Source organism: Gorilla gorilla, chromosome 6, assembly GCF_029281585.2.
Source record: "Gorilla gorilla gorilla isolate KB3781 chromosome 6, NHGRI_mGorGor1-v2.1_pri, whole genome shotgun sequence".
Lineage (NCBI taxonomy): Eukaryota > Metazoa > Chordata > Mammalia > Primates > Hominidae > Gorilla > Gorilla gorilla.
The window spans coordinates 167,762,726-167,780,997 of NC_073230.2; the positions used below are offsets into that span (position 1 = coordinate 167,762,726).

The 18,272-nt window shown below is 43.5% G+C and overlaps 1 protein-coding gene across 8 annotated transcripts in view; it reads left to right on the forward strand.

The window, feature by feature from the left end:
- DYNC2I1 (dynein 2 intermediate chain 1) overlaps nt 1-18,272 on the forward strand; it is a 92,069-nt gene that overhangs the window by 23,512 nt on the left and 50,285 nt on the right. For 6 of the 8 annotated variants that reach the window (XM_031007308.2, XM_055347575.2, XM_055347574.1 and 3 more), the window contains exons 5-8: nt 892-1,200; nt 6,429-6,484; nt 8,885-8,939; nt 13,090-13,158. In XM_031007308.2, the coding sequence (XP_030863168.2) occupies nt 892-1,200; nt 6,429-6,484; nt 8,885-8,939; nt 13,090-13,158 (489 nt within the window). The other 2 variants (XM_031007312.2, XM_055347578.2) reach the window with 2 other exon arrangements.

Below are 18,272 nucleotides of genomic sequence, written 5' to 3' on the forward strand. Positions count from 1 at the left end.
GCCGACAGTGAGTGCTGGGCATCATGTGGGGATGCCAGGAGGGCCGACCGTGAGTGCTGGGTGCCATGTGGGGATGCCAGGAGGGCCGACTGTGAGTGCTGGGTGCCGTGTGGGGATGCCAGGAGGGCCGACCGTGAGTGCTGGGTGCCATGTGGAGAGGCCAGGAGGGCTGACTGTGAGTGCCGGGCGCCATGTGGGGATGCCAGGAGGGCCGACTGTGAGTGCCGGGCGCCATGTGGAGAGGCCAGGAGGGCCGACTGTGAGTGCCGGGCGCCATGTGGGGAGGCATTGCTTTCTCTGTGGGAGTGAGGTGGCTGGGCTGCAGAGTTACTGTGTGGCGTTGGGGTGACAGCAGTGTCTGACTGTGGACCATGACATGAATAGGGTTTTTCCTTACACAAGGGTAACAGATTAAGTTTTCAGGAATATATCTGACAGTGGAATTGCGGAGTGAAGGGGGCAGTGGTAGTTCTGTAAGTTTTCCTCCTTTTATTGTAACATTTATAAAGACAGCACAGTCGTCCCTTGGTGTCCATGGGAGAAGGGCTCCAGGACCCCCTCAGATACCAAAATCCATGAATACTCACGTCCCCCATATAAAATGGTGTAGTGTCTGCATATAACCTACGCCCTTCCACCTGGATGCTTTAAATCATCTCTAGATTACTTAAAATCCCTAATGCAATATAAATGAGATGTAAATAGTTGTTATTGTTTAGGGTGTGATGACAAGGAAAAAGTCTGTACATGTTTACTACAGACACAATTTTCTTTGAATGTTTTTGATCTGTGGTTGGTTGGATCCGTCGTTGCAGAACCCATAGAGAGGGAGGGCCGGCTGCACTGCTATTTGATGTGCTCCTGTGTTTCTCAGCTTGTCGTGTTTTACAGCTGCAGTACGGAGACAGAAAGGACAACCCTCTCAAGTACTGGCTTTATAAAGAAGAAGGCGAGAAGAGACACAGGAAGCCCAGAGAGCCAGATCGAGACAAGAAACACCGAGAAAAAAGCAGCACAAGGGAAAAAAGAGAGAAATATTCCAAAGAGAAAAGTAATTCATTCTCTGACAAAGAAGGGGAAGAAGGACATAAAGAAAAGCGACACAAAGAAGGTTTTCATTTTGATGATGAGAGGCACCGAAGCAACGTGGATAGAAAAGAGAAATCGGCAAAAGATGAGCACAGGAAAAGGGAATCCAAGGTACCCCTTCTGATGCTTCGTTGCCTTAGCAGCCGCCCCGAGGCCAGCGCTTTCAGAGGAGGCTTACCGGGCGGTGTCGCCAGACAAGGTTGAGATTTGTGGCCTAGTAGTAGTAATTTAGGAAAAACGCAACTCAAGTCTTGATTACGTGGTTAGTATAGACAGATTACTGATCTCCTAAGGAATGTGCTGTCACATATTTTGATTATATCGTGAATGTACTTTTAACAGATATTTGGAAATCTATCATAAAACTTTGAAATTTGGCCAGGCGCGGTGGCTCATGCCTGTCATCCCAGCACTTTGGGAGGCCGAGGTGGGTGGATCACCTGAGGTCAGGAGTTCGAGACCAGCCTGACCAACATGGTGAAACCCCGTCTCTACCAAAAATACAAAAATCAGTGGGGCATGGTGGTAGGTGCCTATAGTCCCAGCTACCCGGGAGGCTGAGGTAGGAGAATCGCTGGAATCTGGGAAGGAGAATTGCTGGAACCCAGGAGGCATAGGTTGCAGTGAGCTGAGATCGCGCCACTGCACTCCAACCTGGGTGACGGAGTGAGACTCTGTCTCTCAAAAAAAAAAGTTTTTTTGAAATTTAACATTGAAAAGGAAGCTGGTACGTTTTAAAGTGGAAATTAAGTGAATAATTAGCAAACGTTTCAACCAGAATTGGTATAAGTTTGCAAAAAAAGCAAAACAAGACAGAACAAAAATGTAAAAGCATTGATTGCATAAGGTCTAATTTCCCTCCCAGGTCTGTGGTTTCATCCCTGTACTTAGGATTTTCCTAGAGGTGTTTTAGCACCTTTTGTTCTCATGAGTGTGCTTTTTGCTGCTCTGTTTTTACAGAATCCGAAGCTAATATGATCTTCTTTACCTATTTCTTGGTGATGCTTCCTTTAAGATGGAAGTGAAATCTTTGCAAGGGTCAGGTGGTATCTGAGGCTAGGGGAGAGTCACACCTTCAGGGATGAGACTGGAGGCCTCAGCAGAGGCGCAGGACCCGGATCTCCCGATCTGAACTGACACAGCTGAGGAAATGGACGTAGAGCTGGTGGCCACTGCAGTGTTTACTGTAAAACGCGAAAGCCAGTGGGTTAGAACTGGGAGCACTTAGGCCGAGAAGCAGTGGTGTTAGGAGCAGAAGCTGCCTGGCTCCTGGCCATCTCAGCCGCTCTTGGCGCTGTCCTGCATGGGGTCAGAGTCCTTTAACCTCCCTCGCCTTTGCCCTGGGGCCTTTCCTCACTGAGACCCCACGTCTTCCACAGCCCACGCCCTCTGTTTGTATCAGGGCGTTGGCCGTGTTTCTTAGCAGGTTTGAGGCAGTGCCGGTTCTGCTACCCGCGTCTACGGTGTGGAAAGCCTGGACTCCCCTCTAGTCAGCCACACGGAAGGTTAGTTGAGGCGGTCACTGAGAAGCAGCTCCTTGAGGACAGATACTCATTTTTTTTGTTTTTATTTATTTTTATTTATTTATTTATTTTGAGACAGAGTTTCGCTCTGTCGCCCAGGCTGAAGTGCAGTGGTGCGATCTCAGCTCACTGCAACCTTGGCCTCCCGGGTTCACGCCATTCTCCTGCCTCAGCCTCCCGAGTAGCTGGGACTACAGGCGTGTGCCACCACTCCCGGCTAATTTTTTGTGTATTTAGTAGAGACGGGGTTTCACCGTGTTAGCCAGGATGGTCTCAATCTCCTGACCTCATGATCCGCCCGCCTCGGCCTCCCAAAGTGCTGGGATTACAGGCATGAGCCACCACGCCCGGCCATTTTTTTTGTTTCTAAATCTCTTTCCCTAGATAAAACTTCATCATTTTCTCCCAACGTTGTTGTACGAACATTTTCAAACATACAGCAAAGTCGACGTAATTTTCCAAAGAACACTCTTGTACCCATAACTTAGACTCCACTACTTGCCTTTTATTGAACTTGGCTATTCTCCATTCCCTATATCACATTTAATTACTGGAAGTGACTTAGGTTACATGTGCTTAGTTCCACCCAGAAATGCCTTTCTGGACATAGATTTGGCTTTTATTAAAGGTGAATGTGAAAAATGGTCGATGAGGAACATTATCCTGTATCTTTGTAAAACCACTGCCTTCAAATTAGTCCCAGAAGAAAGATTACTCAGACGACTGACATTTTCTTTTTAAGACAAGCTGTTCCTATCTGAGTGGCTTGTGTGCTGGGCACTGTTCTAGGTGCTGAGGATACAGCTGTGAACAAAACAAAAATTACTCTTCTTATGGTGCTTGTGTTGGAGAAGCCATAGGATAAAGACCTACCAAAAAAAAAAAAAAACCTAAATCTCAGATAGGTGTGGTGGCTTACACCTGGAGTCCTAGCTACTCAGGAGGCTGAGTTTGGAGGATCTGTTGAGCCCAGGAGTTCAAGACCAGCCTGAGAAATATAGTGAGACCCCATCTCTACCAAAATAAAAAAAATTAGCCAGGCATGGTGGCACACACCTGTAGTCCCAGCTACTACAGAAGCTGAGGTGGGAGGATCACTTGAGCCGAGGAGGTCAAGCCTGCAGTGAGCTGTGATCATATCACTGCAGTCCAACCTGGGTGGTACAGTAAGACCTTGTCTTAAAAGAAAAAAGAGACCGGGCATGGTGGCTCACACCTATAATCCTAGCACTTTGGGAGGCCGAGACAGGTGGATCACTTGAGGTCAGGAGTTCGAGACCAGCCTGGCCAACATAGTGAAACCCTGTCTCTACTAAAAAATATACAAAAATTAGCCAGGTATGGTGGCACGTGCCTGTAATCCCAGCTACTTGGGAGGCTGAGGTAGGAGAATTGCTTGAACCTGGGAGGAAGAGGTTACAGTGAACTGAGATCGCGCCACTGCACTCCAGACTGGAGGACAGAGTGAGCCTTCGTCTCAAAAAAAAAAAAAGAAAAAGGAAAAGAAATGAACAGATACACAATACAATGTCAGGAATGGGGATCGAGCATTGTATAATTAAAGATTTTTTCCTTTGCGTTGACTTTCAGAAATTCAAAACTTTTGAGTACTTTTGATACTCAAAATTAGTATCAACTTTTAGATATTCTTCAACTGAGTGCTCTGAACCTACTGCTTGATGTAATTATCCTGTGGTTACCGTAAAGTGCAAGGTGCACTGCTAATAATTACGCCAGGACAACAGATAGAAACTGGGACTGTTCCCGGGGATGGATGTTCTCTGTGATTCTCTCTTACTTTCTCTATATGATATTTTTTCTTCTTCTTCTTTTTTTTTTTTTGAGATTGAGTCTCATTGTATCGCCCAGGCCAGAGTGCAGTGGTGTGATCTTGGCTCACTGCAGCCTCCGCCTCCCGGGTTCAAGTGCTTCTCCTGCCTCAGCCTCCCGAGTGGCTGGGATTACACGTGTGCATCTGGCTGATTTTTTTTTTTTTTTTTTTTTTTGTATTTTTAGTAGAGTTTCGCCATGTTGGCCAGGCTGGCCTCGAGCTCCTGACCTCAGGTGATCCGCCTGCTTTGGCCTACCAAAGTGCTGGGATTACAGGTGTGAGTCATGGTGCCTGGCCTCTATATGATTTTTGATCCATGATTTTAATTAGAATGATATAACTTTCATTGTAAGCTTCCTCCAGTTATCAATTAGAGATGGAAAGAGTATAAGTACGATAAATATACAAAATGTTCTAAGCTTCCTGATCAGTGACTTCTTTAATAGAAGAATCCAGTGGCCTCATCTCATTGTTATCCTATCTGCCACACCTTTATCCTTTTAAAAAACAATTTTTTTTTTTGAGATGGAGTCTTGCTCTGTCGCCCAGGCTGGAGTGCAGTGGCGCAATCTCTGCTCACTGCAAGCTCCGCCTCCCAGGTTCACGCCATTCTCCTGCCTCAGCCTCCCGAGTAGCTGGGACTACAGATGCCCGCCACCATGCCTGGCTAATTTTTGTATTTTTAGTAGAGATGGGGTTTCACCGTGTTAGCCAGGATGGTCTCGATCTCCTGACCTCGTGATCTGCCTGCCTCGGCCTCCGAAAGTGCTGGGATTACAGGTGTGAACCACCATGCCTGGCAAAAAAAAATTTTTTTTAGAGATGGGTTCTTGCTGTGTTGCCTAGGCTGATCTTGAACTCCTGGCCTCAAGTGATCCTCCTACCTCAGCCTATCAAACGGATGGGATTAGGATGTGACCCACCATGCCTGCCATACTTTTATCCTTTTGAAGATTGGATCATCTCCTTTCTGCTCCTGGAAGTAGTGGCTTCAAATGATCACTTGTAAATACCTGTTTCCAGCCCAGGACTCTCCTATCCGGAATGTTAGTCCTGAGGGACTGTGTGATGAGGCCACAGGAGTTTGACGACAACGTGCTGAGCTTTGTCTCAGCTCTGCCATTTGCAGGCCATCTGGGTGAGCAGCGTTACCTGCCTCCCTGTGTGGTAGGTGCTGAGATAATCACAGGATGCTTCTCCTGGCCCCACGTGCAGTCTGACTGGCTGCCGTCACCACAGCCAGGGCCCCCCAGTGCTGTGCACTGCTTGCCCACCACCCAGGTCTAATTCTTATCATTAACTTGATGACTTTTTTTTTTCTTTTTCCTCTTTATATCTAGTTGGTTAGTAAATCATAATTTTTCCTACCCAGCACTAGTGATTTTATTTTTTTCCCATTCCAATTCATTTTATGGACCACAACACATTGTTCTGTTAAACATTATACTTTTTTCTAATTAATTTTGTAAAGATTTCTTTTTTTTTTTTGAGATGGAGTCTCGCTCTGTTGCCCAGGCTGGGGTGCAGTGGCATGATCTCGGCTCACTGCAACCTCTGCCTCCTGGGTTCAAGTAATTCTGCCTCAGCCTCCTGAGTAGCTGGGACTACAGGTGTGCACCACCATGCCCAGCTAATTTTGTATTTTTAGTAGAGACGGGATTTCTCCATGTTGGTCAGGCTGGTCTGTAACTCCCTACCTCAGGTGATGCGCCCGCCTCGGCCTCCCAAAGTGCTGGGATCACAGGCGTGAGCCACCGTGCCCAGCATAATCACCCTTTTATATATACTTTTATCCATTTTCTTTACATTTAATTATCTAATTTACTAAAAATAGCTGGTAAAAATAGTTATTTTAAAAGATACTTGTGGTGTAGATGCTGTTGTTAAATTTTGAATCTGTGCTTGTTTTATGGGGTTTACTAATTATGCTTACTTCATTCCGATATGCTAATAAATGGTTATGGGATTATATTTTTGTTTGATAGAACGGTGAACACAGAAATCGAGGTGCAAGCTCAAAAAGAGATGGGACCAGCAGCCAGTAAGGATTGCGTGCCCTGTGGTCGACCTTTACGTGTGCCGCTCTCATGGAATGCTTCGGGGAGTTTTCTTATTGGCTCCGATGACGGCCAGTCCATGGCAATCAGTTACAGATATACTTCATTTTCTCTAGATTTTACCCCTTAGCCCCTCCAAATGGGTTGGTAGGTTTTTGGAATACTGGAGGAGCTTGGAAACTTAATATATTATTAGCTTTCTTTGGCCTTTTAAATTAATTATATTTTAATTTTTTCATTTTAATATTATTGTTTGTATTTATTGCCTCAGGATCTACTTTTGTCCTTTTTAACATTTGCTCATGCAAAATTAGAAAATTGGTACTCACTTTGGGGAGAATAATTCACTTGGGAGTCTCTTAATGTGCAAGAGGGAGTCCTCCCTGCCTGAAGCTAAAGCAAATCCGCACGTGGGCAGTTTTGCACCTTTACGCGCCTGAGCAAACCGTTCTGGTTCACAGCCACTAAAAACAGGACATGCCGGCGAGTCCCCCTCTGCCCACTGTTATCGCTTGTGAACACACAGGAGATAACATTCCGCCCTCAGGCCTTGGCAGAGACCCCCAGAGCTGGGGGTGGGGGTCAGCCTTGGTTGGAATTTCCTGTCTACCTCTTAGTTGCAGTGTTGGGTGGGTTTTCGCTAAAGCAATGATGATAATTCCTGTCTCGTGTGGGTTTTGCAATAGATAATTGGAGTTTATGTATAAACTTTTTTTTTTTTTTTTTTTTGAAACAGAGTCTTTGTTGCCGAGCCTGGAGTGCAGTGGTGCAATCTCGGCTCACTGCAACCTCCGCCTCCCAGGTTCAAGCTATTCTTCTGCCTCAGCCTCCCAAGTAGCTGGAACTACAGGCACACACCACCACACCCAGCTAATTTTTGTATTTTTGGTAGAGATGGAGTTTCACCTTGTTGGCCAGGCTGGTCTTGAATTCCTGGCCTCAAGTCATCCACCTGCCTTGGCCTCCCAAAGTGCTGGGATTACAGGCGTGAGCCACTGCGCCTGGCCTAAACTCTCATATGTAAGCCCTAGACTTTAATTTGTTCTTTCTGACAATCATATTTTGTAATCGTTTTTCAAAGATTAGAAAACCCAGGTTAAATATCTTACCCCAATTTTTACAAGTTTGGGCAAAGCTAACACTTAAACCTAGGGTGTCAATTCCTGGATTTTATACTGCATGTCCACTAGAAGGCACAATAAGACATTTTTTGCTCAATTCTGTATTTTTGTTAAACCACATGGTATATTGATATGAATGAAAGTTTAAAAATTGAGAATCAGTTTGATATTTTGCAAATCTTTATTTTAGGTCCTAACATGAAATGTGATTAAAATATAAAACATTTCAAGATAAATCTTTCTTTTAGAAAGATTTTATATTTTTATTTTATATTACATATTATATAACATTTTATATATATCTTTTATATTTAATATAAAATAGTATTTCAGATAGACCAATAAAATTATAGAAAATTTCTACAACTCTTTTTATTTTTTGTTTTGTGATGGAGTCTTGCTCTGTCGCCAGGCTGAAGTGCAGTGGCATGATCTCGGCCCACTGCAACCTCCACCTCCCTGGTTCAAGCAAATTCCCCTGCCTCAGCCTCCTGAGTAGCTGGGATTACAGGCACACGCCACCACACCTGGCTAATTTTTTTTTGTATTTTTAGTAGAGATGGGGTTTCTCCATGTTGGCCAGACTGGTCTCGAACTCCTGACCTCAGGCAGTCTGCCCACCTCGCCCTCCCAAAGTGCTGGGATTACAGGTGTGAGCCACTGCGCCCGGCCGAGAATTCGTAAAGGATGTAGATTTGCACTCACACACAAGTTTGTTAAAACACATAATTTCTTCTCTGGAAGATATTTTCTGTCTTGAATTATTGCTAAAATAGTAAGAATGCTAGGAAGACTTTAACATTTATTGCTCTAATAAAACATGCTTTGCTAACCTGAAACGGTTTTTTAAAAAAATTATTTTTTGAGAAAGGGTCTTTCTCTGTCACCCAGGCTGGAGTGCAGTGGCACGATCATGGCTCACTGCAGCTTCAAACTCCTGGGCTCAAGCAAACCTCCTGCCTCAGCCTCCCAAGTAGCTGAGACTACAGGCATGTGCCACCATGCCAGGCTAATTTTTTATTTTTGTAAGATGGGGGCTACTCTGTTGCCCAGGCTGGTCCCGAACTCCTGGCCTCAAGTGGTCCTGCTGCCTCAAGTCTCCCAGATAGCTGGGATTACAGGTGCAAGTCATCACTCCTGGTTGTAGTGGTTCTTGATCATATCAAAGTGTTGTTAAGAGCTTTCACTGACATGGAAAATGTTTTGTTTTTTAAAAGCTCTCATTTAAAGTAAGTTTGGATTTTGATTATGTTTGCTTTCCAGGCATGCTGAGAATTTAGTAAGGAATCACGGAAAAGATAAAGATTCAAGACGGAAGGTAAGGCAGTCTCCACTGAGAATACATTGATTTTATGGTACATTGAGATTAACCATAATCTTAGTTTGGGCTTCCCCTTGAAAGCAGAGGCCGAGACAGGGCTCATTTGCAGATGGTTTGTTCGAGTGGTGATCCCAGAAGGCACACTGGAGACTCATTTTAGGTTAGAAGATGCAAATTGATTGGAAGTAAAAAGGTGGACAAAGAGAATCTATCAGACAGCAGCTATCAGAGGGCTGGATTGACTACACTAGTATCAGATAAAACAGACTTTGAGACAGAAAGTGTTACTAGAGAGAGACAATTCAGAATGAGCGAATAATTGGTTCAGCAGAAGGAGATACAACAATTGTAAATGGATATTTACCTAACAAGAGGGTCCCAAAACACAAGCAGCGAAAACTGACAGAATTGAAGGGAGAAAGAGACAATTAATAATAATAGTAACTTTAGCACCCCACTTTCAGTAACAGGTAGGACAGTATTTTATGGTAACAAATTAGGTAATTTAGTTGAAAGGACAAATTCCTAGAGACTATCAGTTACTAAAACTGCTGGAAGCAGTAGCCTGAATAGACCTGTAGTGAGTCAAGACATTGCGATTGTGTTACGGATCTCCCCACAAAGTAGCTCAGGCTCTGATGGCTTCTCTGGCAAACTCTACCAAGCTCATGTTATTAATAGACACTTGTTACTAACACACAATCGTCATCCCTCTCCTTGCATAATTGTTTCCATGTGTTAAGCTACCTTGTGACACGTATTTATGCACAGGGAGAATTGTATCCTGTGCTGAGCTTGTCAATTAGTACATCAGCGTTTCTCCACAGTCTTCATTATCTTCACTGTCTCCATTAGGATCATAAGAGTAGGCTTCGTAATGATTACTTAGTAACTGTAAAATAGCGCACTGTGGAGTTAGGGTTATTAGCAAACCATTGTCCTCTTTTTTTTTTTTTTTGAGACAGGTCTCACTCTGTTGCCCAGGCTGGAGTGCAGTGGCACGATCTCGGCTCACTGCAACCTCCGCCTCCTGGGTTCAAGCGATTCTCCTGCCTCAGCCTCCTGAGTAGCTGGGACTATAGGCACGCGCCACCATGCCCAGCTAATTTTTGTATTTATAGTAGAGATGGGGTTTCACCATACTGGCCAGGCTGGTCTCGAACTCCTGACCACGTGATCTGTCCACCTCGGCCTCCCAAAGTGCTGGGATTACAGGCGTGAGCCACCGCACCCAGCCTTTTTGTTTTGTTATTACAGATAATGTGGCAAGCATATTTTGGATTCTATGAATTATTTCTGGAGAATAATTTTTTCTTTTTTGATCGTTATCTGAAACCCATGATCTTGAGGTAATCATATTTAACAATTTTGTGCCATACATATATATATATATGTTGAGATGGAGTCTCACTCTGTTGCCCAGGCTGGAGTGCAGTGGCGTGATCTCAGCTCACCTCAACCTCTGCCTCCTGGGTTCAAGCGATTCGTGCCTCAGCCTCCTGAGTAGCTGGGATCGCAGGCATGCGCCACCACACCCAGCTAATTTTTGTATTTTTAGTAGAGACAGGGTTTCACCATGTTGGCCAGGCTGATCTTGAACTCCTGACCTCAGGTGATCCACCTGCTTTGGCCTCCCAAAGTGCTGGTGTTACAGGCGTGAGCCACTGCGCTCGGCCTTTGTGCCGTATTTTTATGAATTGCTTTATTCTATGTCCGTACACAAACATAATTTTACATAAATTAGGTCATACAGCACCTGTTGTTTTGACGTGGATGTTTTATTTCTTTAATTTTGGTGGTGGTGGTTGGATTGCTTATTATCTGGCTATAGCCACACATTTACCACAGAAAAAAATACCTACAAATATTTCTTCTCATATAATCTTTTATAATCATATATTGGTATGTATATTTAGGAGTTTAGAAGCCAGTTTTAAACACTTACACACACACACACCCCTCCTGTTTTTCTTTTTTTTTTTTTTTTGACTTGGGGTCTCGCTTTGTCACCGAGGCTGGAGCGCAGTGGCGCGATCTTGGCTCACTGCAAACTCCGCCTCCCGGGTTCACGCCATTCTCCTGCCTCAGCCTCCTGAGTAGCTGAGACTACAGGTGCCTGTCACCACACCTGGCTAATTTTTTGTATTTTTAGTAGAGACAGGGATTCACCATGTTAGCCAGGGTGGTCTCGATCTCCTGACCTCATGATCCACCTGTCTCAGCTTCCCAAAGTGCTGGGATTACAGGTGTGAGCCACCGCGTCTGGCCACCCCTCCTGTTTTTCCTAGTTCATTGTGGAAATCCCTCCATCTTGGACGATATAGATCTACCGCATTTTTTTTGTGGATACATTTCTTGAAGTGGAATTGTGGAATTACTGGATGAAAACATATGGATTTCTTTTCCTATTTTCTTCATGTTTCCCAATTTTTTCTCTAAGCTCCAGGTTGGCATTGTTAACTAGAATTATAATGTGAGCCACATTTATAATTTTAAATTTTATTTTGTATTTTTATTAAAAAAAATAGGCCAGATGTTCGAGACCAGCCTGGGCAACATAGGAAGTCCTCATCTATATAAAAACAACAACAACAACAAAATTAACAAAAAGGCCAGGCATGGTAGCTCAGGCCTGTAACCCCAGCACTTTGGGAGGCCGAGGCAGGGGGATCATCTGAGGTCAGGAGTTTGAGATCAGCCTGACCAACATGGTGAAACTCCGTCTCTACTCAAAATACAAAAATTAGCCGGGTGTGGTGGTGGACTCCTGTAATCCCAAGCTACTTGGGAGGCTGAGGCAGGAAAATCGCTTGAACCCGGGAGGTGGAGGTTGCAGTGAGCTGAGATCGTGTCACTGCACTCCAACCTGGGCCACGGAGTGAGACTCCTTCTCAAAAAAAAAAAAAAAAAAACAGAGGTGGGGTCTTGGTCTGTTGCCCAGGCTGGTCTCGAACTTCTGGGCTCAAGTGATCCTCTTACCTCAGCCTCCTAAAGTACTGGGATTACAGGTGCGAGCCACCACAGCTGGCCTATAATTTTAAGTTTTCTTATAGTGACATTAAAAACATACAGAAGAAACATGAAGTTAATTTCATAACATCTTATATAATCCAATAAATCTAAAATAGTATCCGTGCAACCTGTAATCAGTATAAAAATTATCAGTAAGATAACCAGTGGGATATTTTACATTCTTTTTTTTCTTTTCTAGAGGAGTAAAATATATGATGTGTTTTTTCCTAGAAAAATTTCAGTTGATTGTGAACGTATCTAACAGCTTGTTTTGGCTCTGATTAGATCCTGATTTTACAGCAGCAACACTGAATTTATCTTGGTTCAATTCTTCAGCATTTATGGAGTGCCTGCTATGTGCCAGAATAGTTTTCTGGACACATGGGAAGTTCTTTTTCTATTTTCTTCATGAATAATACTTTATATTGTCACCAGTTTTAGACACTGCCTAGTTTTGGGTAGTGACTTCTTTTTTTTTTTTCTTTGAGACTGAGTTTCACTCTTGTCGCACAGGCTGGAGTGCAACCTCTGCCTCCTGGGTTCAAGAGATTTTCCTGCCTCAGCCTCCCAAGTAACTGGTATTATAGGCGCCTGCCACCATGCCTGGCTAATTTTTTTATTTTTAGTAGAGACAGGATTTCACCATGTTGGCTAGGCAGGTCTTGAACTCCTGACCTCAGGTGATCCGCCCGCCTCGGCCTCCCAGAGTGCTAGTATTACAGGCGTGAACCACTGTGCCCAGCCCGGGTAGTGACTTCCAAGTGCATAGATCTTCCTAGTGTCATTGACAGAGGTGACATTTGCAAGGCTTTTTCTTCATCAGATGCAGGGATCTGGACTTCATGTGTATCCTCTTATCCACTCCTCTCACTGCTACTGTGAAGCAGGTGCCGTAATTCTGATTTTTCAGAAGGGAAAGCCAAGGCACAGCGGGTTGAAGATACTTGCTCTAAGTCACACAGTTTGTCAGCCACCAGGCTGGGACCCGCATCCCAGAGTGTTAGCTTCGTAGTCTGTGCACCTGTCTGCTGAGGGCTGGCGGGCTCCGCAGTGGTGGGGTGCGGGGGAGCTGCGTGGCGTGTGCCCTGGAGTCCCACCTGTGTCCTGGCTGATGGGGCTGTTCTCTCTCCATTAGCATGGCCATGAGGAAGGCTCTTCCGTGTGGTGGAAGCTGGACCAGAGGCTGGGAGGCGAGGAAACTGTGGTAAGGAGAGTACGTCGTCTTATAGTTTGCAATCCTGTCCCGGTACAGACCCACTCACATTTGCTTGCTTTCCTGTCAGCATTTTGCTAGTGTAATTATTGTCCCTTTCAGACAGCAGAACATGAGCATGAAGGGACAGATGAGATTTTCATATGAAATTCATACTTGCCCTTGTTTGAAGTCCTCGGTCATGTTGAAAGCCGTCTGGGTTGTGGGGGTCAAGGAATGTAACTGGGTTGTGTGCACACCGTCAGGTACTTGAGCCTCTTTCTTCCTGGAAGAGGAGAGGATTTTGCAAAGAAATTGGAGGGAAGAGGTTTAGGGTGAATGAACAGACAGCCTTCCCATTGTTGCTCTGTGTGTAAGTTGAAGAAAGTGAGATTTGAAGACACCTAATAGAGAAATCACAAAAGACACGATCCAGGCCATGGTTGCTGAGAATTACACAAGGTTATAAATAATTTTCAGAATATATATGCAAAACTGGATAGATCAAGGAAATGCAGGTATCCTCATATGAGGGAAGAATTGCGGACGGGGCCTCTGAAGGACGTAGTGCGGAGCTTGATGGAGAGCACGGCCTCGTGTGAGGGAAGAATTGCGGACGGGGCCTCTGAAGGACCTGGAGTGGAGCTTGATGGAGAGCACTTGGGACTCTCCTCGGGGCAGGTGAACTCCTGGTGATGGGGGTTTCTTGTTCCTTCTCAGGGATGCGTCCCCCAGTGTGGTTCTAGCTCTGCACAGAAGTGACGGTGTCTGCTCCGTACTCCACTGTCTCCTCACCTGGCTGAGTGCCTGGTCTACACTAGGTGTGTTTGCAGAGTAAATGAACTGTAGTTTCAAAATCCTGGCCAGACATAGGACTTGACTAAAAGCCACTGGGTCTGCTGAGTTGTGCGAGAATAAGAAATGTTATGGTGTTAGTTTTCGTTTAAAATTCCTGTTCTTCTTGTCAGTCAGCAGGCGTTGTATTTACTGATACAATAAATGTAGTATATGTTATTTAATATAATGTACCATGACTTTATATGATAATGTGCCAAGAGGACCTTATTTATTTTTTATAAGACTTTATTATTTTTTATTTTATATTTATTTTGAAACAGGGGCTCGCTCTGTTGCCCAGGCTGGAGTGCGGTGGCACGATCATAGCTCAGTGCAGCCTTAGACTCTTGGGATCAAGCGATTCTCCTGCCTCAGCCTTTCGAGTAGTTGGGATCATAGGCATGAGACACTACTCCTGGCTAAGACTTTATTTTTTTTTTAGAGCAGTTTTAAGTTTCCATCAAAGTTGAGAGGAAGGGGCCAGGTGTGATGGCTCACCCCTGTAATCCCAGCACCTTGGAAGGCCGAGGTGGGTGGATCACCCCAGGAGTTCGAGACCAGCCTGGCCAACATGGCAAAACCCCATCTCTACTAAAAATACAAAAATTAGCTGGGTGTGGTGGCACGTGCCTGTAATCCCAGCTGCTCAGGAGGCTGAGGCAGGAGCATTGCTTGAACCCAGGAGGTGGAGGTTGCAGTGAGCTGAGATTGAGCCATTGTACTCCGGCCTGGGCAACAAGAGCAAAACTCCATCTCAAAAAAAAAAAAAAAAATTGAGAGGAAGATACAAAGATTTCCCATATACCCCCTCGCCCCCACACATGAATAGCCTCCCCTATTATCAACGTACCCTACCAGAGTGGTGCATTTGTTACAGTTGATGAGCCTACGTTGATGTGTCATTATCATCCAAAGTCCAAGATTTATGTTAGGGTTCACTCTTGGTCTTAAACATTCTGTGGGTTTGGACAGAATGTGGATCCATCATGACGTGGATCCACCACAGGGCATCATGCAGAGTGGTTTCACTGCCCTAAAACCCCTGTGCTCCGGCTGTTCATCCCTCCATTCCCCCTTATTCGTGGTAATCACTGATCTTGTCTGTGTCTGTATAGCTTTGCCCTTTCCAGAGTGTCTTATACAGCTGCTCCTCAACTTGTGACCGGGTTACATCCCAGTAAACCCATAGTAAGTTGAAAGTATCGTGATTTGAAAATGCATTTAATATGCCTAAACTACTGAAGCTTAGCCCAGCCTACCTTAAATGTGCTCCAAACAGTTACGTTATCCTACAGTTGGCAAAATCATTTGACACAAAACCTATTTTGTAATAAGGCGTTTAATATCTCATATAATTTATTGACTGCAGCACACTGTAGAGTATTGGTTGTTCAGCCTCTTGGTCACGTGGCTGCCTGGGAGGTGTGGCTGCTGCCATTGCCAGCATCATAACAGTATTGTACCACATATCATACTGCATGTCACACCGCATATCATACCATATATCATAGTGCATATCCTACTGCATATTGTACCACATATCGTACTGCATGTCACACCGCATATCATACCATATATCATAGTGCATATCCTACTGCATATCGTACCACATATCGTAATGCATGTCACACCGCATATCATACCGTATATCATACTGTATGTCATAGTGCATATCCTACCACATATTGTACCACATATCATATCATAACGCATGTCACACTACATATCATACCGCATATTATACCATATATCAGTGCATATCCTACTGCATATCGTACCACATATCGTACTGCATGTCACACCGCATATCATACCGTATATCATAGTGCATATCCTACTGCATATTGTACCACATATCATAATGCATGTCACACCGCGTATCATACCGTATATCATACCGTATGTCATAGTGCATATCCTACCACATATTGTACCACATATCATAACGCATCACACTACATCATACTGCATATACCATATATCATAGTGCATATTCTACTGCACATCCTACTGCATATTGTACTGCATATTGTAATGCATGTCACACCACATATCATACCGCATATCATACCATATATCATAGTGCATATCCTACCACATATCATAACACATATTGTAACACATGTCACACCACATATCATACCGCATATTATACCGTATAGCAAAGTGCATATCCTACTGCATATCCTACTGCATATCGTACGTCGTAATGCATGTCACACCGCGTATCATACTACATATCATACCGTATATCATAGTGCATATCCTACCACATATCGTACTGCATGTCACACCATATATCATGGCGCATATCCTACCACATGTCCTACTGCATATCATACTGCATGTCGCTAGTCCAGGAAAAAAACAAAATCCAAAGTAGTTTCCACTCAGTGCGTTTTGCTTTCTCACCATTGTAAAGTAAAAAAAAAATAATACATTGAATCATTGTAAGTTGCAGATTGTCTGTAGTTAGAATCATACTGTTTGTAGCCTTTTTCAGATTGGCTTCTTTCATTTAGTGATATGCATTTAAGGTCCCCCTGTGTCTCTTCAAGGCTTTTAATAACTCATTTCTTCTAGTGCTGAATAATATCCATTGTAGGGATGTACTGTAGTCTCTCCACTCACTAACTGAAGGACATCTTGGTTGCTTCCAAGTTTTGGGAAGTATGAATAAATCTGCTATAAACATCTGTGTGCAGGTTTTTGTGTGAACAAGTTTCCAGCTCTACTGGGTAACTACCAAGGAGTGTGATTGCTGGATCATATGATAAGGGTATGTTTAGTTTTGTTGATAAATTGCCAAGCCATCTTCCACAGTGGCCATAGGGTTTTGCTTTCCCCAGCAATGAATGTGAGTCCTGTGCCTCCACATCCTCACCTGCATTTGGTGGTGTTGGTGTTCTGGATATAAAAGGATCACCGTCCTTTTAATTTGCATTTTCCTGGTGACATATGATGTGGAGCATCTTTTCGTATGTTTGTTTGCCATCTGTATATCTTGTTTAGTGGAGTGGGATGTCTGTTAAGATCTTTGGCCCATTTTTTTATTGTTGAGTTTTAAGAGTTCTCTGTGTGTTTTGGATAACACTCCTTTATCAGTTGTCTTTTGCAAATATTTTCTCTCAGTCTGTGACTTGTCTTGTCTTCCTGTTGACATTGTCTCTTACAGAACAGAAGTTTTTAATTTTTATGAAGTCCAGCTTATCAGTTTTTTCTTTCATGGATTATGCTTTTGGTGTTGTATCTAAAAAGTCATCTCCATACCTAAAGTCATCTAGATTTCTCCTGTGCTATTTCCTAAGAGTTTATGGTTTCGCATTTTACACTTAGGTCTGTGATCTGTTTCGAGTGCGTTTTCTTGAAGGGTGTAAGGTCTGTCTAGATCATCGTGTGAATGTTTATTTGTTCCAGCACCATTTTTTGTGGAGACTATCATTCATTCATTGTACCGTATTGCCGTTGCTCCCTTTTCAAAGATCAGTTGATGTATTTATGTGGGTCTATTTCTGGGCTCCTTGTTCTGTTGCATTCATCTATTTGTCCACTCTTTTCGCCAGTACACACTGTCTTGATTGCTGTAGCTTTGTAGTGGGTCTTGACATCAGGTCATGTCAATTCTCCAACTTTGTTCTCCTTCAATGTTGTGTTGACTATTCTGGATCTTCTGCCTCTACATCTGACTTTAGAGTCGGTTTGCCAATATTCATACAATTCTGAAATTTCTATTGCGATTGCATGGAATCTATAGGTCAAGTTGGGAAAAACTGACATCTTGACAGATTTGAGTCTCATTTGTGAACATGGAATATCTGTCCATTTATTTAGTTCTTTGTTTTTGCTTAGCAGAGCTTTATAATTTTTCTCATAGAGATCTTGTACATATTTTGTTAGATTAATACCTGTTTGATTTTTGAGGGTGCTAATATAAGTAATAATCTGCTTTTAATTTCAGATTATACTCGTTCCTTGCTGGTATATAGGAAAGCGATTGACTTTTGTATACTCACTCTGTGTTCTGTGACCTTGCTTTAATTGCTTATTATTTCCAGTCAGGTTTTTTTTGTTCAATTCTTTCAGATTTTCTGCGAAGAAAGTTTAATTTCTTCCTTCCCAATCAGTATACTTTTTATTTCCTTTTCTTATTTCATTAGTTAGAACTTCCAGCATGATGCTGACACGGAGTGGTGAGATGATATAGTCTTTGTTTTCAATCTTAGTGGGAAAACTGAGTTTCTCACTTAGGTATGATATTAGCTGTATGTTTTTTTGTAGATGTTCTTTAT